The sequence below is a fragment of the Pongo pygmaeus genome, chromosome 4 (genome assembly GCF_028885625.2).
Source record: "Pongo pygmaeus isolate AG05252 chromosome 4, NHGRI_mPonPyg2-v2.0_pri, whole genome shotgun sequence".
Taxonomy (NCBI): Eukaryota; Metazoa; Chordata; class Mammalia; order Primates; family Hominidae; genus Pongo; species Pongo pygmaeus.
This window is the reverse complement of record NC_072377.2, coordinates 60,501,843-60,523,967: the sequence shown is the minus strand read 5'-3', so window position 1 is coordinate 60,523,967 and position 22,125 is coordinate 60,501,843. Positions and strand designations below refer to the sequence as shown.

Here is a 22,125-nt window from a genome sequence, read left to right as displayed (position 1 = left end):
AAATTTGCTGAGACAGCAGTCTTAAGTATCCTCATCTCACATACATGAAAGATGTTAACTGTGTGGCAAAGGATGAATTACTCTGATTGTGGTAATCATTATATAGTGTAAACATAGATCATATCACTTTGTACACCTTGAATAAATATAATTTTTATTTGTCAGTTATACCTCAATAAAGCTGGAGACAATTATTAATATAATAAAAATACTTGTTCTTCAAAGGACACCATCAAGAAAGTGAAAAGAGGCCGGGCACGGTGGCTCACACCCGTAATTCTATTACAGGAAAGGGGTCCTGATCCAGACCCCCAAGAGAGGGTTCTTGGATCTCATGCAAAAAAACAATTCAGGGCAGGTCCATAGCGTAAAGTGAAAGCAAGTTTATTAGGAAAGTAAAGGAATAAAAGAATGGCTACTCCATAGACAGAGGAGCCCCGAGGGGCTAACCATTTTTATGGTTATTTCTTGATGATATGCTAAACAAGGGGTGGATTATTCATGCCTCCCCTTTTTAGACCATATGGGGTAACTTCCTGATGTTGCCATGGCATTTGTAAACTGTCATGGCGCTGGTGGGAGTGTAGCAGTGAGAACGACCAGAGGTCACTCTCATTGCCATCTTTGTTTTGGTGGGTTTTAACCGGCTTCTTTACCGCAACCTGTTTTATCAACAAGGTCTTTATGATCTGTATCTTATGCCAACCCCCTATTTCACTCTGTGACTTAGAATGCCTTAACAATCTGGGAATGCAGCCCAGTAGGTTTCAGCCTCATTGTACCCATTCATTATGGAGTTGCTGTGGTTCACATGCCTCTGACAAGCCCAGCACTTTGGGAGGCTGAGGCAGGTGGATCACTTGAGGTCAGGAGTTCGAGACTAGCCTGGGCAACATGCCGAAACCCCATCTCTACTAAAAATACAAAAATTAGCTGGTCATAGTGGTATGCACCTGTAGTCCCAGCTACTTGGGAGGCTGAGGCATGGGAATCATCTGAACCCAGGAGGCAGAGGCTGCAGTGAGCCACGATTGCACCACTGCACTCCAGCCTGGGCAACAGAGCAAGACTCTGTCTCAAAAAAAAAAAAAAAAAAAAAAAAGAAAAAGGAAACAAAGAAAGTGAAAAGACAACCCCACAAAACAGGAGAAAATACTTGCAAATCATATGCTTGATATAGGACTTGTATACAGAAGATATAAAGAATTCTTACAACTCAATAATAAAAAACAATCCTATTTAAAAATGGCAAACTAGGAATAGAAGGAAATTACATCAATATAATAAAATTAATATATGAAAATCCCACAGGTAACATCACACTCATTGATGAAAAACTAAAAGCTTTTTTTGTAAAAATAGGACCAAGACAAGGATACCCACTCTTGCCATGCTATTCAACATAGTACTGGAGTACTAGCTAAAGCAATTAGGCAAGAAAAAGAAAAAACGCATCTAAATTTAAAAGGAAGAAGTAAAACTCTGTTCACAGATGACAGATGACACAATCTTATATGTAGAAAACTTTAATGATTCCACAAAAACTGTTAGAAATAATACATTCAACAAAGTTCCAGCATACGAAACCAACATACAAAATATTAGTTGTTTGTACACACTAACAATTCACAAAGGAAATTAAGAAAGCAATCCCATTTATAATAGCATCAAAAAGAGTAAAATACTTAAGAATGAACTTAAACAAGGGAGGAGAAAGTTATACATTGAAAACTGCAAAATACTGCTGAAAAAAATTAAAGACACAAATAAATAGAAATGTTCACAGATTAGAAGACTTAATATTGTCCATATGACCCAAAGCAGTCTATAGACTCTATGCAATCCCTATCAAAATCCAAATGGCATTTTTTACAGAAATAGAAAAAAACAATTCCAACATGTATATGGAACCACAAAAGACTGATTGCCAAAATAATCTTGAGAAACAACAATAAAGCTAGTGACTTCACACTTCCTGATTTCATACATATTACAAAGCTACATTAATCAAAACAGTATGGTATGGCATAAAGACAGACATATAGACCAACAGGACAGAATAGAGTTCCCTAAATGGTTCATATGTGTATTCCAGCAAGCTAATACAGAAACAGCAGATATGATAATAATATGCAAATGCAGGTTAGGAATTTTTCAGTCACTCTGAAGGTACTGGGAAATATTTTTCCTGAATGATATACCTTTAACATCCAGATCTTCCACAGGAAAAGAAAGCCTAGCCACTCCAACCATCCATTTATTTCAAATCTGTATAGTTGAACAAACTTAGAGACCAAATCCTACCTCTCAACAGAGCAGCCCAATCTGCCACACGCTGAGTGCTTTTGTTAACTGCGGGCCCTTGGTGCCTTTTCTCATAAACTCAAAGCAGCATATGACAAGGCAGCCCTCAACAGCTGCTCTGTTTTGAACTGTACCCTATGATTTGACATCCAAGTAGGCACATTACACATTGTGTGCTGCCCTTCAGCCTTCCTTTTTGTTGCTTTTCAATAGGACGGCTTTGCTTTACATTTGGAACAGGGGTTTATCTTACCATGGTCTGAAGATACTAATTACTGCCCTCTTGGTTGTGAGCGGTAGAGAAAGAAAAGACAGGATAGATCTGCTGAGGTTATGTTAATATATGATACCCCCCTGGGTATAAGGAGTTCTTTCTCCTTGAACATATCTGGATGCTCATTATTTAAAATCATAAATATTATCAATAACAACAACACAGAGATGCACTAGCTTTAGCTTGCATTTAGTTGGGATATTCATTGTATACAGTAAGCCCACCTCCCACTACTACTCTTTTGCAGGTTACCTTGAAGTAATTATTTTTAGAGGATTTAACTATCAGTATCTAAATATTTGTAGGATTCCTGCCCAACAGAAAATGTTGCTCCCCAAACAAAAACATATTCTCAACATTATGAGAAATCTCACTTAGGGAATAGACTTGCACAACATTAAAAGAAAAATACTGACATGTGGACTTGCAAACACTAGCAACACACAAGAACTTCTTCAAAGAGGCATCCCTGGCTATACAATTTAAGTAGATACCCATTCACACTCTAGGCCACCACACTTTTAAATCTATTTTAAGAATGTATTCCTGTCTGATATGGCTCACTTTTTTATTTTCAGCCTATCCACTCCTGGCTCTATGCAAGCAGGGGCCTTGTGTGTCTTATCCACTGCTGCAAACCTAGAGCGATGCCTGGTACTTAGTAGGTACTCATTAAATATTGGTTGCGGAGGAACAGAGATAGACAACTATAGTGTCCAAGTACAGTTACATTCTAGTAACCAGAGAAATTTTTAAGAGCTTCCTTTCATGTTATATCTTAGATCTTCTACTTCATGTAAAATATATATTTGTACCAGAAATGGAAGGTGGAAAGATAAGCTGTATTTTTCAACAGGCTAATAGCCATGGCTCAAGAGCAAAGGCACAAACTTCTCTCACTCCTGAGGCCAGCCTGGTTTCAGAGATCTTCTCTTCACTCCCAGCAAGACTGCCAGATATAAGAATTTGTACTCTTTGGCCAATTTAAACTCATCTATTCAGCACCAGAGCTCTCTCTGAAAAGTGAAGTAAACTGTCACTTCCTTATGTGATTGCCACCTAGAAGGTGGCTGGTTCATGGAAATTAGATGGCACTCTGTGGTCGTCACACTCCAGATAGCTTTATGCTTTCTTTGGCCTTAAAGCCTTGCTTCCTTTACTCTATGCCCAAGTCTAGCTCAATTTTTACCTGCCGGCACATACTTGGGCAAGAGGATTCTGCCTGTCTTGCTATAACGTATCTCAGAGCCTTCCAGATTTGTCACAAGAAAGTGCAACCAGCTCTGACCCTGTTGGCTTCTCCTTCCTCTGGGGGCTCTGTCCCTTGGCAAAGCTCTCCTTTCAAAGCAGTGGCCTGAGGACGGACTCAAAGCCTTTCCTTAGTTCTCCCTTCACATTTAATAAATACAGAACAGCACAGGGGTGAATGTCCAAACTGGAATCATACACTGGAATTTAAATACCGAATATTCCACTTACTAGCTTCATCTTCAAGCAAGCTCCTTAATCTGAACTTGTTCTCTCATCTGTAAATGAGGACAACAGTCATACCTATCTCATATGGTTGAGGTAATGATGCAATGCTACAATAAAGTATCATGCACAACTTTATAAGCTAAAGAACCCAGCAAATGTTAATGATAACAGCATCTACATGATCTGCCCTATTGCCTCTCTGACTTCATCTGCTACTCTTTTCACTTCTACTCCAGCCACACTGGCCGCCTTGCTGGTCTTCCACACCCTGGGCTGCCCATGTCTCAGAGCTTTTGCACTGGCTAGTTTCGCTGGCTAGTATACCCACAGATGTCCACATGGCCAACTCCTCCACTTCTTAGGGGTCTCTGCTCAAGTGTTACCTTTCCAATGACCAGCCTATTTAATGCCACAACCTGCCCACTGGCATTCCCAATGCCCCAGAGCCAGTACTGGTTGTCTTTCCCTGCATCGCCACCCCATATAAGCTTCACAAAGGCAGGGATGTTTGTCTGTTCTATTCATTGATATAAACCAAGTTCCAAAACAAAAAGGAAAACCAGCTTATATTAAGCTATTCTTGCATTGCTATTTCAAAAAATACCGGAGACAGAATAATTTATAAAGAAATGAGGTTTAATCGGCTCACAGTTCTGCAGGCTGTACAGGAAGCATGGTGCTGGCATCTGCTTATCTTCTAGAGAGGCCTCAGGAAGCTTACAATCGTGGCAGAAGGCAAAGGGGAGCAGGCACATCACATGGTGAAAGCAGAAGCGAGAGAGAGAGAGAGAGAGAGGTGAGGGAGTGGGAGTGGGGCAGGTGCTGCACACTTTTAAAAGACCAGATATCATGAGAACTCACTATCACAAAGACAGCCCCCCAAGCCATGAAAGATCTGCCCCCATGATCCAAACACCTCCTACCAGGCCCCAACTCTATTACTGGGGATTACAATTCAACATGATATTTGGGCAGGGACAAATATCCACACTATAGCACAGTCTTGCATACAAAGTTACACAGTTTTGCTCCTGGGGTGCCCGGGTGCTGTTTCATTCCATCCACTATTTTCTGATATCCATATATAATAGCTATTGCCACTTTAAAGGCCTCACCTAGGGTCCCTGCTCTCTAACTTTCAGCCAGCTGCATATGAACAGTGTCATTTTTAAAACAAATGACATATCCATACAGCTCAAAATTAAAAAGGTAGATGAAGGTACACAGTAAAAAGTCCCTCTTCCTCTTATTTCTGTCTCCTAATCTGCCAAATCTTCTCTCCAAAGACAGCCAGTGTAACCAGTTACTGGTGTATCTGTCTAGAGAGATTCAATGCACATACAAGGATGTGTGCATATGTGTATATACATGTACACATATATACATATATATCTTTTATACAAGTGACAACATATTAGACATGCTATTTTGCATCTTACTTTATTTCAATCCTCTATTTTGAAAATCTGGGGCTAGCACGGTAGCTCACGCCTGTAATCCCAGCATTTTGGGAGGCCGAAGCAGGCGAATCATCTGAGGTCAGGAGTTCGAGACCAGCCTGGCCAACATGACAAAACCCCATCTTGACTAAAAATACAAAAAGTAGCCAGTTGTGGTGGTGCATGCCTGCCATTCCAGGTACTTGGGAGCCTAAGACAGGAGAACCGCTTGAAGCCAGGAGGCAGTGAGGCTGCCATGAACTGAGATCACACCACTGTACTCCAGCCTGGGCAACAGGGCGAGACTTCATCTCGAAAAAACAAAAACAAAACAAAACAACAACCAAAAACCCCACGAAAATCATTCCACATCAGTACAAAAACATTTGCCTCATTCTTTTCAATGGCCGCATAATATTCTATTTTTTGGATGTCTCTTATTGAGGACAATCAATGTTTTACTTCTAACAAGGATATTGCAATAAATATAGTTTTATAAAGTCATTTTGCATTGATGTATACTAACTATCCAGAAGTAGAACTGCTGAGCTAAAGACTAGGTGCATTTTAAATGTTTACAGATCTTGCCAAATTGTCTTCCAAATGGTTGTAATTTATATTACAACCAACAACATATTGATAACCTATATCCTCTTATCAAATGTTTGGATTGTTATCAATTATGATAAAAGTTTGGATTTTTCTGAGTTTCAGCATCTTTTCATATAAGACATTTTTCTTGTAAACTACTCAAATATTTGTTCATTTTTCTGTTAGAGTGCCACACTTTTTCATACTGATTTATAAGAGCTTTTTATATCTTAAGAAAATTATGCCAATCGCTTCTCGGCCTTTTGGCTAAGATCAAGGTAAAGAAAATTATGCCTATATCTGTGATATAAGTTAAAGTATTTTTCTAGTTTCAACTTTTTTTTTTACTTTCCGTAATCAAATTTATAAATCTTTTTTTTTTTTTTGAGATGGAGTCCTACCCTGTTGCCAGGCTGGAGTGCAGTGGCACGATCTCGGCTCACTGCAACCTCCGCCTCCCGGGTTTAAGCGATTCTCCTGCCTCAGCCTCCCGAGTAGCTGAGACTACAGGCGTGTGCCACCACACCCAGCTAATTTTTGTATTTTTAGTAGAGACGGGGTTTCACCGTGTTAGCCAGGATGGTCTCAATCTCTTGACCTTGTGATCCACCCACCTTGGCCTCCCAAAGTGCTGGAATTACAGGCGTGAGCCACTGTGCCCAGCTAAATCTTCTTTATTTTTTAACAGTCTCTTGGTTTTGTGTCATACTTCCCTATTCTAAGAATATCACAAAATCTGCAGTTTATCACTTTCAAACTCACCATTGACAATGAAGAGCAAATCTCCTGGATACCCCAATACCAGGGTGGGGTAGGGGGATGCAGGGGAGTGGCAAATCCAAGAAAGAGATTTCCTTCCTGCAAATTACCAACATCTTTCCCTTTATTCTGGCTTCTTTTCTAGAAAGCTCACTTTTTCTCCAAGCAAATGACACCAAGAATGACCTCATTCTTCAGATGAGATTCTGCTCCCTATATCCTGGTATATGGTATAATGAAGCTACATAATACCCAAAACAAGTTTGATAGTATAACAAAATCTTGACCATATCATAAGTAAACTGCAACACACTAAATGTTACACACACAGTATCAGGAAGGTTCCTTGCTCCTGACAGCCCTGAGTCTACATGGGCAACACCACCATCTAAAGGGAATCCAGCAGAGTAAGCATCAGGCTACCATCACAGTTTGACGAAATGCTTGCAAGGCCCACTGAAACAAGTCACTTAGTATCCCACACCATAACAGAGTTGAGGCCTGGACTGGCTTCAAGCATAATTATGCTGCAGTGCTTACTACCTTTTAGTTCTTGATGTGCTCTTCTGATCCAGACCCTGGAAGGACAGAGGTTGCTGCTGGAGACCTTTCCACCCAGCATCTGAATATGGCAAAGAGACTTAACCTTTACAGAAGTAAAATTTCTTGGACCAGGCACAGTGGCTCATGCCTGTAATCCCAGAACTTTGGGAGGCTGAGGTGGGTGGATTACTTGAGCCCAGGAGTTCAAGACCAGCCTGGGCAACACGGCAAGACCCAGTCTATACAAAAAATATATATACTAAAATTAGCCAGGCATGATGGCATGTGCCTGTAGTCCCCAGAGGCAGGAGGACTGCTTGAGCCCAGTTGGGGGGTGCAGGTGAGGAGGCTTCAGTGAGCCCTGATGGTGCCACTCTAGCCTGGTGAGACCCTGTCTCAGAAGAAAAAAAGTAAAACTTAAATGTTACACCAGGTGATGTTTATTTGGAGGGCTAGACCTTTAGTTCAGTACTCAAAGACCAGCTTCAGATCTCAAAGTCCAGTGGAACTATAATATGAATAGTAGCCTCTTTGCAACTATAAATACACACACTCCCTATAAGAAACCAAAAAACAGGTATTAGTTTTCCAACCACCCTGGATGACAAAAACACATATACCTTATACCTTAGCTAGAAAAAAACCATAATTATAGCAGCAACTGATATTGAAAACTACATGAACATATTATATGTCTTCATTAATCCTTATAACAATCTTATAGGATACGCTTACTATCCCAATTTTTTAAACACTAGAGCAACAGAAATAAAAAGGTTGAATAACTTGCCCAGGTTCACAGAGCTAGTATACTGCACACAGGATTGAACTCCAGAAGTCAAACTCCAGAGCCAAAGCTCTTAACCACTGCGCAGTACTGCCCGTGCCAGGCAGACTGCCACAGAGAGGAAGGAATCTGAGGAGAGTTGGGAGAAAAAGCACATCTATGCATGAGGAGAGAAGCAGTGCACTTGAGCGTGTGTACTGAACTTTTAGTGAACTGGGGATTGGCAAAACTCCAGGAAGGCAGGTAACAAAGAGATAGCCTTTTTCCCAGGTGGACATTTAGACGTGTAAGTCAAACGTCCGGGTTTTTAAAATGTGCTAAAAATTCCTGCCCTTTGTGTACTAAATACCAGCAAAACTTGTCTGACTTCAAGTTATATGTCTCAATCTTGATGCTTAAATACATTAATAGAAAATAGAGTCTTAAGTAAATATTAGAATTTTTGGTGACATCAAAACTGAGTTTAAGCATTATTTTAAGGTGCTAGCAAACGTTCACATTTAGGTGGCAACCTACTTTGTTTGCTAAAACAAGGCACTGTCAGTAAATGCATTGTTCCTACTTCAGCCCCCATCATAGAGCTGGAACACGGTGAGGGTGGGGGCTTTTGTCTCAAACTGAAGTGCCAAACTGGAATTAAAAAAAACCTCTGGTTCCATCATGTTAATACTGCCTTTCAGATTTTATAAACCATACCTGAAAACAAACAGGTCAAATCGTGGTTAAGCAGCTTTTGATGTGGAAGCCTGAGTTTAATTCAGTTTTACATTTTTAAAGTATTTTAGGTTTACCTAGTGCATTTAAGGAGCACTGGGCCCAGGTCCCAGAGAGATTAGTAAACAGAAATTAATTTTAAAGACTTTTCATGGGGCAAATAAAATGCTTTTAACTTAGACCATATTGTTCATACCAACTACAAATACTGAGGAGAGGAAAACGCGGCACTGATATCTCTGACAGTCTTGCTTTAAAATCTCTAGAAGGTGGAGCACAGGACCAAGAGATGTGCAGGGATATCACTTTATTATATGTCCTGTCTAAAACTACATTGAATTGGGTTTCAACAGTGCATTCTACAAAAAGGCAGTGGAACATTAGAAAAACACTGTGGTGAGACGGAGGGAGACACAAAATTTGTTGTTTAATGTCAATTATGGTATTTACTCTTATTCATTGCTAACACCCAAATTCACATCTCTATCCTCACACCTGAACTCTCAATTTGTGTATTCAAATACCTGTTTTACCTCCCCACGTGGATTCCTGGAAGATGTCTCAAGCATAACAGACTCAAACTCCTTATATTCTCCATAAAACCTTTTCCTTCCCTCAATCCTTTCCATCTCAGCTAATGACAACTTCATATCTTCAATTATTCATGTCAAAAAATCTGGGATCATCCTTGACTCTTTCTTTCATACCCTATATCTTTCTCTTTTTTGAGACAGGGTCTTGGTCTGTTACCCAGGCTGGAGTGCAGTAGCATGATCATGGCTCACTGCAGCCTCAACCTCCTAGGCTCAAGGAATCCTCCCACCTCAGCCTCCCAAGCAACTGGGATTACAGGCACCAGCTACCACGCCCAGCTAATTTTGTGATTTTGGGATTTTTTTGTAGAGGCGGTGTCTCGCAGGCAGGTCTTGAACTCTTGGCCTCAAGCAGCCCTCCCACCTTGGCCTCCCAAAGTGCTGGGATTACAGATGTGAGCCACTGTGCCCAGCCCCTATATCATTATACCAAATTCTGTTGGCCTATATTCAAAATATATCCAGAATCTAATCACTTCTCACCATCTCTACTACCTACTATCCTGGTTCAAGGCACCATCATCTCTCACCTGAATTATTTTAATGGTTTCTTAAGTTTCAATTTAAGTGTTTTCTGTTTTCAGTTTAAGTGTTTTCTGTTTCTGCCTGTGTCCTTCTGCCACCCACATGTATTCTCAGCCTGATTAATTCTTCTATTTTTCTTTTTTTGTTTTTGTTTTTGTTTTTGGAGACAGAGTCTCGCTCTGTTGCCCAGGCTGGAGTGCAGTGGCATGATCTTGGCTCACTGCAACCTCCACCTCCTAAGTTCAAGCAATTCTCTGCCTCAGCCTCCCGAGTAGCTGGGATTACAGGCGCCCACCACCATGCCCAGCCATTTTTTTATTTTTAGTAGAGACAGGGTTTCACCATTTTGGCCAGGCTGGTCTTGAACTCCTGACCTCATGATCTGCCCGCCTCGGCCTCCCAAAGTGCTGGGATTACAGGCGTGGGCCACCGCGCCTGGCTCAATTCTTCTAAAATAGTGTTGTACAACAGAAATACAATGTGAGCCACATATGTAATTTTTTTAATTTTTTGAGACAGGGTCTCACTCTGTCACCCAGGCTGGAGTGCAGTGGCATGATCATATAACTCACTATAACCTCAAACTCCTGGGTTCAAGTGATCCTCCCACTTCAGCCTCCCAAGTAGCTAGGACTACAGACATGAGCCACCATGCCTCATTTTTTCCTAAATTTTTAGTAGAGATGGGATCTTACTATGTTACCCAGGCTGTTCATATGTAAATTTAAAATTTCCAGAAATCATTTTTTGTTTTTTTAAGAAAGAGTCTTGTTCTGTCCCCCAGGCTGGAGTACAGTGGCACAATCTCAGCTCAGTGCAACCTTCACCTCCTGGGTACAAGTGATTCTCATGCCTCAGCCTCCCTAGCTGGGGTTACAAGCATACACCACCACGCTTGGCTAATTTTTGTATTTTTAGTAGAGACAGGGTTTCACCATGTTGGCCAGGCTGGTCTCAAACTCCTGTCCTCAAGGGGCCCGCCCACCTCAGCCTCCCAAAATGCTGGGATTACAGGCATGAGCCACTGTGCCAGGCCCAGAAATCACATTTTAAAAACTAAAAAGAAATAGATGAAGTTAATTGTAATAATATATTTAATTTATAAAATCTAGACACCCCTTGTCAGAATCTCTGTCTGCATCTCCCATTCTTCTGCCTCCTTACTCTGCTCTAGGCACACTCCTGTTTCAGGGCCTTTGCACATGCTGTTCCCTTTGCCTGGAATGCCCTTTCCCCAGAATAAGCATGATTCACTCTCTCAACTCCTTCAGGTCTTTGCTCAAATGTCAACTGCTCAGTGAGGCTTTTCCTGACCTCCCTATTTAAAATTCCTATAACCCCATGCCCTAAAGTTCCCATTCCCCTTTCCTGCTTTATTTTCTTAGCTCTTTTTTACCATCTAACATAAACACACATTTATTTGACTATTATGTCTCCTCCCACTAAAACATAAAGTTTATTAGGGCAGGAATTTTGGTCTATTTTATTCACTGTGGTATTCTCAGCACCTAGAAAAGTGCCTAATACATAGTAGGAACTCAAAAAAATTTGATGAATAAATTAACAAATGACTAAAAGTAAACACTGCTTTTAACAATGAGCACAAGCTATAACATCAGAAGACAGAGGAAATAGGTAAGGATGTCATGATGACCATTTAATGAAGACACGGCTGAGATTCCTTCCTTTCCTACTCTATCTACAGAGAAATGACCAAGGGGAGATAAACTATGCCTTTTCTTGGAAGCAGTGGACAGGAGTCCTAGATATAAAACCTAGCCCTGAGCTTTGAAGATAAGTTTAAGAAGGCTTTTATATCCAAGTCAAATCAATTAAAATAGGTTTTATCCAATATTAAGAGTTGGAAAAAAATGTAAAAACCATCCCCTGAATTAAAAGACTGCTTACGACTGAGATGCTATACTAAGAAAAGCTCCTTTCAAGGTTTGTTTTGCTAAATTCCATGATGCACAGTGGAGCCATATACAAGTTTATATTGAATATTTTCATTAATTCAGTCAAAATTTGGGGGATATTGTTTTAACTAAGCAACATTTGAGAACAAAAGGTAACCACTGGTATTTACATATGTTCATTCATTATTTAAATATTGTCTTTTGGTACTTGCATCCTGATTAAGCTCCATCTTTACAGCGAAGACTTAATTGAATGGAAACATGGAACTTTCTTTTTGACCTTAAACAGACTGACAGGTTTCATTGTTTTAACTGCCAACCCACTTGCCTGAGTACATAAGCCAGACTCACAGACCTCCTTGAATTCACTTAACCTTCAACATGGAGCCCCCTCTGTAATTTATTTCCTAAATCTTCAGAATCTAATATCCTATCTCCATCCTCATTACCCACAATCATCTCTTGCCTGAATTACTGTACCTAACTGGGCTTCAACCTTTGCTTCTCCAATCTATTTTCCACATATCAGCTAGAGTAATTTGATTTTTCTTTTTTTTTAGGCAAGATTTGGCTGTGTTGCCTAGGCTGGAGTACAGTGATATGATCTTGGCTCACTGCAACCTCTGCTTCCCGGGCTCAAGTCACCGTCCCACTTCAGCCTCCCAAGTAGCTGGAACTAGAGGCACATGCCACCATTCCCAGCGAATTTTTGTATTTTTGTAGAGACGGGGTTTCACCTTGTTTGTTGCCCAGGCTGGTCTCAAACTCATGAGCAAAAGCAATCCGCCTGCCTCGGCCTCCCAAAGTGCTGGGATTATAGGTGTGAGCCACAACACCCAGCCTTAAAGTAATTTTTTAAATAAAAGATCTCTCTCCTTTGGTCAGGCCTCTTCAGTGGCTTCAGGTAAAGTCTAAACATTTAATGTAGCTTACAAGGCACTGTATGATCTTACTACTGAGGCATGGTGATTATGGAGCAAAGAGCAAGGCTGTCTAAGTTTGAATTCTGGTTCTGCCATTTACCAGCTTTGTGACTTTGGGAAAATTACTTCTCTATGCCTCAGTTTTCTCGTCTATAAAATGGGGAAAATAATAGAAGCGATCTCACAGGGCTACTGGGAAGATGAATATAATATGCATGAAGAGCATAATAAAGTTCCTGGCACCTAAGTTTTATTTAAGTATTAGCTATTATTTTCCCTACATCTCTTCCATTTGACCCTGTGTTCTAGTCATTCTGTATCAAGTAGGCCCTATAACATTCCAGGAATCATGCTTCCAGACCCTCCCACATCCTGCTACTCTACTTGGAATGATTTCTCCCTCCTCTCTTCTTTCCACCCAACTCCTTCTCTCTTAGCTTAACTACAACTTGCTTTGGGAAGCCTTTCCAGGCCAGGCTAATTGCTCCTACTATGGGTTTCTGTGACATCAGGGCTACCAGATGTCAGGATGCCTAGTTAAATTTGAATGTCAGATAAACAACAAATCATCTTTTAGTATAAGTATGTTCCCTGCTATAATATACTAACTAATGAATAGTTTTTTCTTATAAATATGTCCCATGCAATATTTGGGACATACTCAATGCTAAACATTTTTTTATTTGACATTCGAATTAACCCTGTGTCCTGTATTTTATCTGTCAACCCTAAATCCAGTAAATCCTCTATCAGTAATCCTTTACCACACAGTAATCATTTAAACAAGTGCAACAAGTGGTTCTTTGTTCCCCCAACTACTATGCAGCTCTGTGAGGGCAGGGCCCGTGCAGTCTTACAGTTTTAGACCCGGCACCTGGCACAGCAGGCATTCCAGAAGACTGAGAAATACGTCCATCAAGCCAAAGCTCAAGCACCACCTGTTGGGAATTGACTCTAACTATAGGCAAACTCCCTGGGAGTGCAAAGCACTTTCAGTGTGGTGCAAAGAGAGTCTCACATCCACAGGTGGATCAAATGATGGCGCTTTTTTTCAGAATAGCTCCAGTGTGGCCAGGCGAGGTGGCTCACGCCTGTAATCGCAGCATTTTGGGAGGCCGAGGTGGGCAGATCACCTGAGGTCAAGAGCTCAAGACCAGCCTGGCCAACATGGTGAAACCCTGTCTCTACAAAAATATAAAAATTAGCCAGGGATGATGGCAGGTGCCTGTAATCCTAGCTACTCAGGAGCCTGAGGCAGGAGGATCACTTGAACCTGGGAGGCGGAGGTTGCAGTGACCCCAGATCATGCCACTGCACTCCAGCCTGGGGGACAGGGCAACACTCCGTCTCAAACAAACAAAAAGAATAGCTACAGTGTGATAATACTGTTGACTCCCCAATGACAGCTTTAAGGTGACCCAACTATTTTACGTTCAAAAAGGACATTGAATTTTCACATCTATTTTACTTGACCCTCAAGGCAAATAATAATATCCATATTTAACAGATGAGGAAACGGAGACTCAGAGGGGGAAATGTCTTGCCTAAGATAACCAATAAGACAGCCACAGTTTTGCCCTCAGGAGTTGACTTCACTAATTAGATTTTCAAAAAAAGAAAAAATAGGCTGGGCATGGTGGCTCACGCCTGTAATCCCAGTACTTCTGGAGGCCAAAGCAGGAGGATCACGAGATCAAGAGATCAAGACCATCCTGGCCAACATGGTGAAACCTGGTCTCTACTAAAAATACAAAAATTAGCTGGATGTGGTGGTGCACACCTGTAGTCCCAGCTACTCAGGAGGCTGAGGCAGGAGAATCACTTGAACTCGGGAAGCGGAGGATGCAGTGAGCCCAGATCTCACCACTGCACTCCAGCCTGGCAACAGAGCAAGACTCCATCTTAAAAAAAAGAAAAAGAAAAAAACAGATGGCCAGGCACGGTGGCTCATGCCTGTAATCCCAGCACTTTGGGAGGCCAAGGCAGGAGGATCACCTGAGGTTGGGAGTTCAAGACCAGCCTAATATGGAGAAACCCCCGTCTCTACTAAAAATACAAAATTAGCCAGGCGCAGTGGTGCATGCCTGTAATCCCAGCTACTAGAGAGGCTGAGGCAGGAGAATCGCTTGAACCCCGGAGGCAGAGGTTGTGGTGAACCGAGATCATGCCATTGCACTCCAGCCTGGGCAACAAGAGTGAAACTGTCTCAAAAAGAAAAAAAAAAAATAGATGAAAGCATAATTAGATTTTAAAAAGGAAAAAGGAGTTGACTTCCTGCCTTTTCACTTTACCACACTGGCCACCTGGGTCAATATGAAAAAATCAGAATTCCTGGATTCTTTCTTCTCACCCAGAAAGCTTCTCTAGGAAGAAGTCTGGTATCTGAGCCCTCTCCACAGGTTCAATTGCTCCTCCCATAATGTTGCTCCTCCCAACAATAGTCTGAGAGACAGTAAGGCCTGGCACCACTCCCAGTGTTTCTTAGCTCGTCTCCCACGTTAGAGATGAGATTATTTATTTATTTATTTTTCTTTTGAGACAGAGTCTTGCTGTGTTGCCCTGGCTGGAGTGCAGTGGCATGATCTTGGCTCACTATAACCTCCACCTCCCAGGTTCAGGCGATTCTCGTGCCTCAGCCTCCCAAGTAGCTGGGATTACAGGTGTGTGCTATCACCCCCAGGTAACTGTTGTATTTTTAGTAGAGATGGGGTTTCACCATGTTGGCCAGGCTGGTCTCAAACTCCTGACCTCATGTGATCCACCTGCCCTGGCCTTCCAAAGTGCTGGGATTACAGTCGTGAGCCACCACGCCAGCCCAAATGACATTACTTAGGGCAGAATAGAGAGCTTGCTCAGAGTTACGGGGAAATAGGAGGAACAGCGGTCAGAACCCAAAATCCATTCCTTTTCTTTCACCTGCATCTCTAAGAGACACCATTCCACCATCTACTAAATTTTCATAGACAGAAACCTGCACTTCGAGTAGGCACATTTGTCAGCTTTCTTCTGGAATGACGTTAGGTGGCTGAACCTGCTCTTGGTTTGGCACCCAGTAGCCTCGCCTCTGGAAAACACCGGGGTTGAGGGTACCTGAGCTTTCTGCCATTGCTAAGTGCCTGTGAGGTTGATTATGGGCTACTTGTGCTCCCGCAGCTCCTTCTCCTATAGGGTCAGAGACCCTCAGGAAGATTCACTCAGGCCAGAGAAGGGATCCAGCTTCTACCAGGACAGGAATTTTTGGACTAAACCCGAGGCGCCTTGAGGAAACTGCCACGCCCGGTCGGCCTGGGCGTCCCCATTCCAGCTTTAATTTCCCTGAGTTTATCACCCTGCAGGAGCGGACGCAGGAAGCAGGGAAAAACCAAGGACTGGGCTGCCGGCGGGGCAGAAGGCCAGAAGCTAATGATCTAAAACGGAACAGGCTGTGAACAATTCGATCAAACTCGAAATGCAACTTTCCAACAATGTTCTTAAACCGCTGTAGCCCCAGCTTACTTGGCTTGGGGTGAAAAGTGTGGGAGAAAGTCTTCACGGCCTGCAGACTTGCTTGCCGACTGAGGTTGATCCGGCAGTTTTCCGTTTTGTTTTGAGCGCGAAAGCCGTGGCTGGCTGGTGGAGCTCCAATCTATTCCGCAGCACAGACGGCCCTTCTGAGGCTCTGCTCCCCGAGGCTGGCGGAAGGAAGGGCACTGGCTACTCCGGTACCCACCAGAACAAAACCCACAAACGCAACTGAATTAACACTATTGCTTGTTTGTGTCACTGAAGAAAACTTTTCCTGTGTTGACAGAATTCTAGCCCGACTTTCGTTTGGAACTCAGGATCAGACCTTTACAAAATTACCGACCTGGGTTAGAGGTGCCCGCACGTGTCGAGACCATCTGGCCAAAGACAGGGAGATGCCCCCTGGGAGAATCTTTTATCCCGCGCAGCGGAGCCTCTTGGCTGCGCCCGCCGCAACCCCACTCCCACTCCGCGCGCCGGGCTCCCGCAGCGACCCGGGCTCCGGTTGCCTGGGTAACGCAGGACGCAGGCGCGAAAGGCGGGTGCCTGGCGCGCGCTGCAGCTCCCCCTCCCCCTGGCGGGCGGCGCAGGCGACGCGCTGCCTGCGCCCTGAGGCGAGTGGTTCTCCAGCCGGAAAATCGCGGCTCCGGTGCCGCTCTGGGCTCAGCCAGTAAGAGGCCGGGGGTGTGGTAGAGAGCAGGAGTCGGCTCGGTACTTAGGACCGCGCCAGCTTCTGAGGCCGGCCTCCTTCACACTTTCGAGTGCGCGTTTGTTGCCCGCCGCAGCCCGGGCGTTGAAGGTAGTAAAGCGGCCACTCGGCCGTATCATGGTGACCCCCTGTCCCACCAGCCCCTCGAGCCCCGCCGCCCGGGCGGGGAGGCGGGACAACGACCAGAACCTCCGCGCCCCAGTGAAGAAGAACAGGCGTCCGCGTCTCCGGAGGAAGCAGCCGCTGCATCCCCTGAACCCGTGCCCGCTCCCGGGAGACTCCGGCATTTGCGACCTGTTCGAGTCCCCCAGCTCCGGCTCAGACGGCGCAGACAGCCCCCCTGGGGCGCGGGGCGGTAGCCCCCTGCCCGGCCCGGCCCAGCCCTTGGCGCAGCTAGATCTACAGACCTTCCGCGACTACGGCCAGAGCTGCTACGCCTTCCGCAAGGCGCAGGAGAGCCACTTCCACCCGCGGGAGGCCCTGGCTCGGCAGCCACAAGTGAGGTGCTGGTAGAGCCAGCTCCCCGCCGTCGCTCTTCCTCTCCTCCCAGGCTCTCTCCTCTCCTGCCGTGTCGGTCCTCCGAGCGCCCGGGCCCGCGACAGCCCAGCTCCGGCCCCGAGTCGAAGCACAAGGGGCCGTGGAGGGGCGTCACCGGCCTCATTTTACAGATGGAGAAAAGTGGGGCGTAGACGGCTTGAGGGGCTTGCCCCAAGTCCCAAGGTGGCTACTGGGGCACGGTAGAGAGGAATTCGTTTCTGGGTTGAGTCCGGATCCTACCGAACTCGGGCAAGTTATTTAACACCCCTGAGCTTCTTTCTTCATCTGCAAAATGGAACCCCTCCCCTTCCTTTGAATTGCTGAGCCCATTACGCGAGGTAATGTGTACGACGCTCTCTGCACAGCGCCAGGTCCCAATCCCGGTGTTCCGGCTCAGCACGGCCCACGCGTTTCCCAGTTTCCATTGCGTTTCTCTTTCTGAAATCTTGCCCCTCTCTGGGGAAGCTCCCCGATTCTTCTTGGCCCTTCCTTCCCTTCCACAGTCCCTCTCCACCATAAGTCCAGCGGGCCCGCCTCCCCCCTCCTTCCCGGCAGGTGACGGCGGAATCCCGCTGTAAGCTGCTCAGCTGGCTGATCCCGGTGCACCGCCAATTCGGCCTCTCCTTCGAGTCGTTGTGCCTGACGGTGAACACTCTGGACCGCTTCCTCACCACCACGCCGGTGGCTGCAGACTGCTTCCAGCTGCTTGGGGTCACCTCCTTGCTCATCGCTTGCAAACAGGTACCTGGGGCATCGAACAGGTACACGCGGCATCTGGGGACGTAGCCAAACTCCCCCGCCACTCCCTGGCCGCCCGTCTCTCCAGCGCGTACGATTTAGTGCTGGGTTCCCAGAACTCATTTTATCAGACATTTGCATACGCATCTATCCCTTAGCCTTAACTTCACAATTTTTACACAAACGAACAATCCTGTCACCGAGCCTCCAAAGAAATAGCCGAATAGACTAATAGCTGTAATCAGTCCCAAATAGCTCTTTTGGCACCTCTAGTCTAGTCTCCGAAAAAGCCTTTAAAATTTCCCAAGCTTTTTTTTTTTTTAGTTGGACAGTAGTTAGATCAACTGCGCTGGAAGTACGCCCCAGGTCACTTACGTGGAAGCAATGGAGAGGCAGAGCCCCGGCTGTCTCTCTGGAAGGGATGGGGAAAGTCCCGGGCTTCATACTGGGGTGGGCCTCGGGCCCGGGAAGCCGCAAGGCGGGGTTGAGTGCGCCCTGTGTTGCAGGTGGAGGTGCACCCGCCGCGCGTGAAGCAGCTTCTGGCCCTCTGCTGCGGCGCCTTCTCCCGGCAGCAGCTCTGCAACCTCGAGTGCATCGTGCTGCACAAGCTGCACTTCACCCTGGGTGCGCCCACCATTAGCTTCTTCCTGGAGCATTTCACGCACGCTCGCGTGGAGGCGGGGCAGGCTGAGGCCTCCGAAGCTCTGGAAGCGCAAGCCCTGGCGCGGGGGGTGGCGGAGCTGAGTCTGGCCGACTATGCCTTCACCAGCTACTCCCCTTCCCTCCTGGCGATCTGCTGCCTGGCGCTGGCGGACCGCATGCTGCGGGTCCCGCGGCCCGTGGACTTGCGCCTGGGAGACCACCCGGAGGCGTCGCTGGAGGACTGTATGGGCAAGTTGCAGCTGCTGGTGGCCATAAACAGTACTTCCTTGACTCACATGCTGCCGGTTCAGATCTGCGAGAAGTGCAGCCTGCCCCCGAGCTCGAAATAAAACAGATCCTTCGTTTCCTTTTAGTCCCTGGCCCGGCTGCTGGACCTCTCCCATAGCCTCAGAAGAGTGCAGTATTGGTCCACAGAGAAGGCTTCAGGACCTGCTTGGTCAGCTGCAGGTTGTAAATAGTGTACGATACTAGCATCTGGTATTTTATTTATTTTGCAGCGAGCACATAAGGAAGCTGAGTCTTTCACCAATAAACAGTTGTGGTTTGCCTAAATCCTGCTAGTGTCTGTCTGCGGGGAGGGAAGGTGAATTCAGCTCAGGAATGGTGGTGGTTGGCAACGTTTGCGGGATTTTCCCTTCCCTCTGGGTCCACTCTGTAATTGGGATCTCTGTGGAAACACCAGGTCAGGTGAGGTCCTGGATACTGAATTCCAGAGATTAGTGGAGTCAGGATCACCTGATGGCTTGGGTCCTGTGACCCTCGAATAGAACCTCTATGCTGTCCAGAGGGTTGCACTTGCTGGTGAGGCAGACGTGGGGCTGGGAAGTTTTGGGGACCACACAGGCACACAAGCAGAGGTGGGGGAAAGCCATATCCAGGCATGAGGAATCCCGTGTTCGAATGGAGCATGTTGGAAACCATGGATTTGACTGTGGTCACGGCCATTGCAGGTTGAGCCCATTTACCCTGCAATCACATGGTCCAGCTGTTCATGCTACCACATGTGAGGCCAGAGTAACTGGCATAATAGTCATAATGGCTATATTGAGCATTAACTATGTACTAGGTACTGTGTTCAGCATTTGTCATTTCATTCTTCCAGCAACTCTATGGAGCGGAGTCTATTATCCCATTTTTCAGAGGAGGACTACTGGAGCGCAGAACCATTAAACAACAGTGGAGTAGCCAGGATCTGAGTCTAGAGTCCCACTCTTAGCCACACTGCTAAATGTCCCCCACTTATAGGTTTCTGGTAATTCTCAAAACACCTTCTTCCTGAGATAGGTGGCAGTTATTTACTCAGTGCTCCCCATTCAGTAGGGACTATAGAGAACACATCTGGAGAGCCAGTGCAGTCTGTACCTCAGTCATGTTACAGGAATCGTTTTACAGATGAGAAAACCAAATTGAGAAATGAGACAGAGGCTTGCTGGAGTTTTGACTCCGCGTGTCATATTGTCTTCAGTCTCACTGTCATGAATCTGATGCAGGTACTGAATCTCTCAGCTCTGTCACCTCTAGCAAATTTCATATCCTCTCTGAGCTCTACAATTGATATCAAGGTTGTTGTAAGCCTAAATGAGATTGAAAAGCTTAAATGAGATTAAGTTTACATGTTATAAGGTAGTATAGTGATTCAGTAAGTGGGCTCTGTATCCAATTTGCCAGGTGACCTTAAGCAAGTCACATATCTATGCCTACGTCTCATCTATAAAATGGGAATATTGGCCAGGCACGGTGGCTCACGCCTGTAATCCCAGCACATTGGGAGGCCAAGGCGGGTGGATCACGAGGTCAAGAGATCGAGACCATCCTGGCTAACACGGTGAAACCCCATCTCTACTAAAAATACAAAAAATTAGTCGGGCATAGTGGCAGGCGCCTGTAGTCCCAGCTACTCGGGAGGCTGAGGCAGGAGAATGGCGTGAACCCGGGAGGCGGAGCTTGCAGTGAGCCGAAATTGCGCCACTGCACTCCAGCCTGGGCGACAGAGTGAGACTCTGTCTCAAAATAAATAAAAATAAAAATGGGAATATCAATAGGGCCTATTTAGTAGGGTGAAAGTATAGCTCTAATGAGATGGTCCATATTGATCCCCCAGCACAGGTCCCCCAGCACATAGAAAGCCCTCAAGAAATAAAGGCTAGTGGTAACCTGCACAGTGATGGGAGGACAGGGGCTATGCAGAAAAACTTGGAGCAAAGAAACAGCAAATATGGGAAAATAACAATTTGCGTGGGGTTGAACATGTGGTTGTTCATCATACTGTTTTTTCAAATTTTCTGTATGGTTGAAAAAAGTGATAATTTTTTTGGGGGAAATCTGTCATGTTCCCCTGCACCTAGAATATATCAAAATGTATGACAAATATAAATAAAAAGCAAACTCAAATTTAGAGAAACTTCTTTGCACTTCTCTCAAAGTGTGTCTTCCAGGTGTTCTCAGAGCCAGGAGTGCCTTACTCTGGGTCCCTTGAATGCCTCTTCTGACATATTGCTATGCTAAACTCTCTAGGAACTTTCTCCTCCTTGGCTGTGGAAGAAGTGGTGATCCCCAAGCTATTTGTGTAAAAGCTGCTCTGTGATGGTGAAAAGGGAGGAGGAAGATCATATCACCTGTTTCAAATAACAAATTATTAGGGCCCTCTGCTTGGTTGTAAGGGGTTGGGGTCTGGCCCCCAGGCAAAAGAGTGACTTTGCGGGGAGTTGTCTTCACCAGTATCTGCTCCATTAATCAGCCAAAACTGCTATGAGTTACTGGTTCCAGAATCATCCAGACTAGGAGTCATATAATTATGCTATTCCAGTTCCTGTTACAACAGATAATGTGCAATGCCCATATTTTTGTCTACTCCAACTTAGAACTCATTGACGAATATTTGGAAAATGGGCCTATCCTGGAAATTTTGTGATGATCTGCATGTGTAGACATCTCCCCAAAACTCAGCTAAGAGCTTCCCTACTCATTTTAAAGGCTGGAAAGTGGGTGAGGATGGGGATGGAGATGGACTGGCTGGTGGTTGTGCTACTCAGAAACCAGAGGAAACAGGAGACAGGGCTAGGAACAAGTTGTGGGAAGCTGGAAATACAGCTGAAAAGGCTTTTTAAAAAAATCACTAATTTACCCATAC

At 45.0% G+C, this 22,125-nt stretch overlaps 1 protein-coding gene across 1 annotated transcript; it reads left to right on the top strand.

The window, feature by feature from the left end:
* The first annotated feature begins 16,879 nt into the window (after window positions 1-16,879).
* Window positions 16,880-19,547, top strand: CCNO (cyclin O). Its single transcript, XM_054487950.1, has 3 exons — window positions 16,880-17,555; window positions 18,150-18,335; window positions 18,839-19,547. The coding sequence occupies exons 1-3, from the start codon at window positions 17,175-17,177 to the stop codon at window positions 19,322-19,324; spliced, it is 1,053 nt and encodes a 350-aa protein (XP_054343925.1). The 5' UTR covers window positions 16,880-17,174; the 3' UTR covers window positions 19,325-19,547.
* The last annotated feature ends 2,578 nt before the right edge of the window (window positions 19,548-22,125 follow it).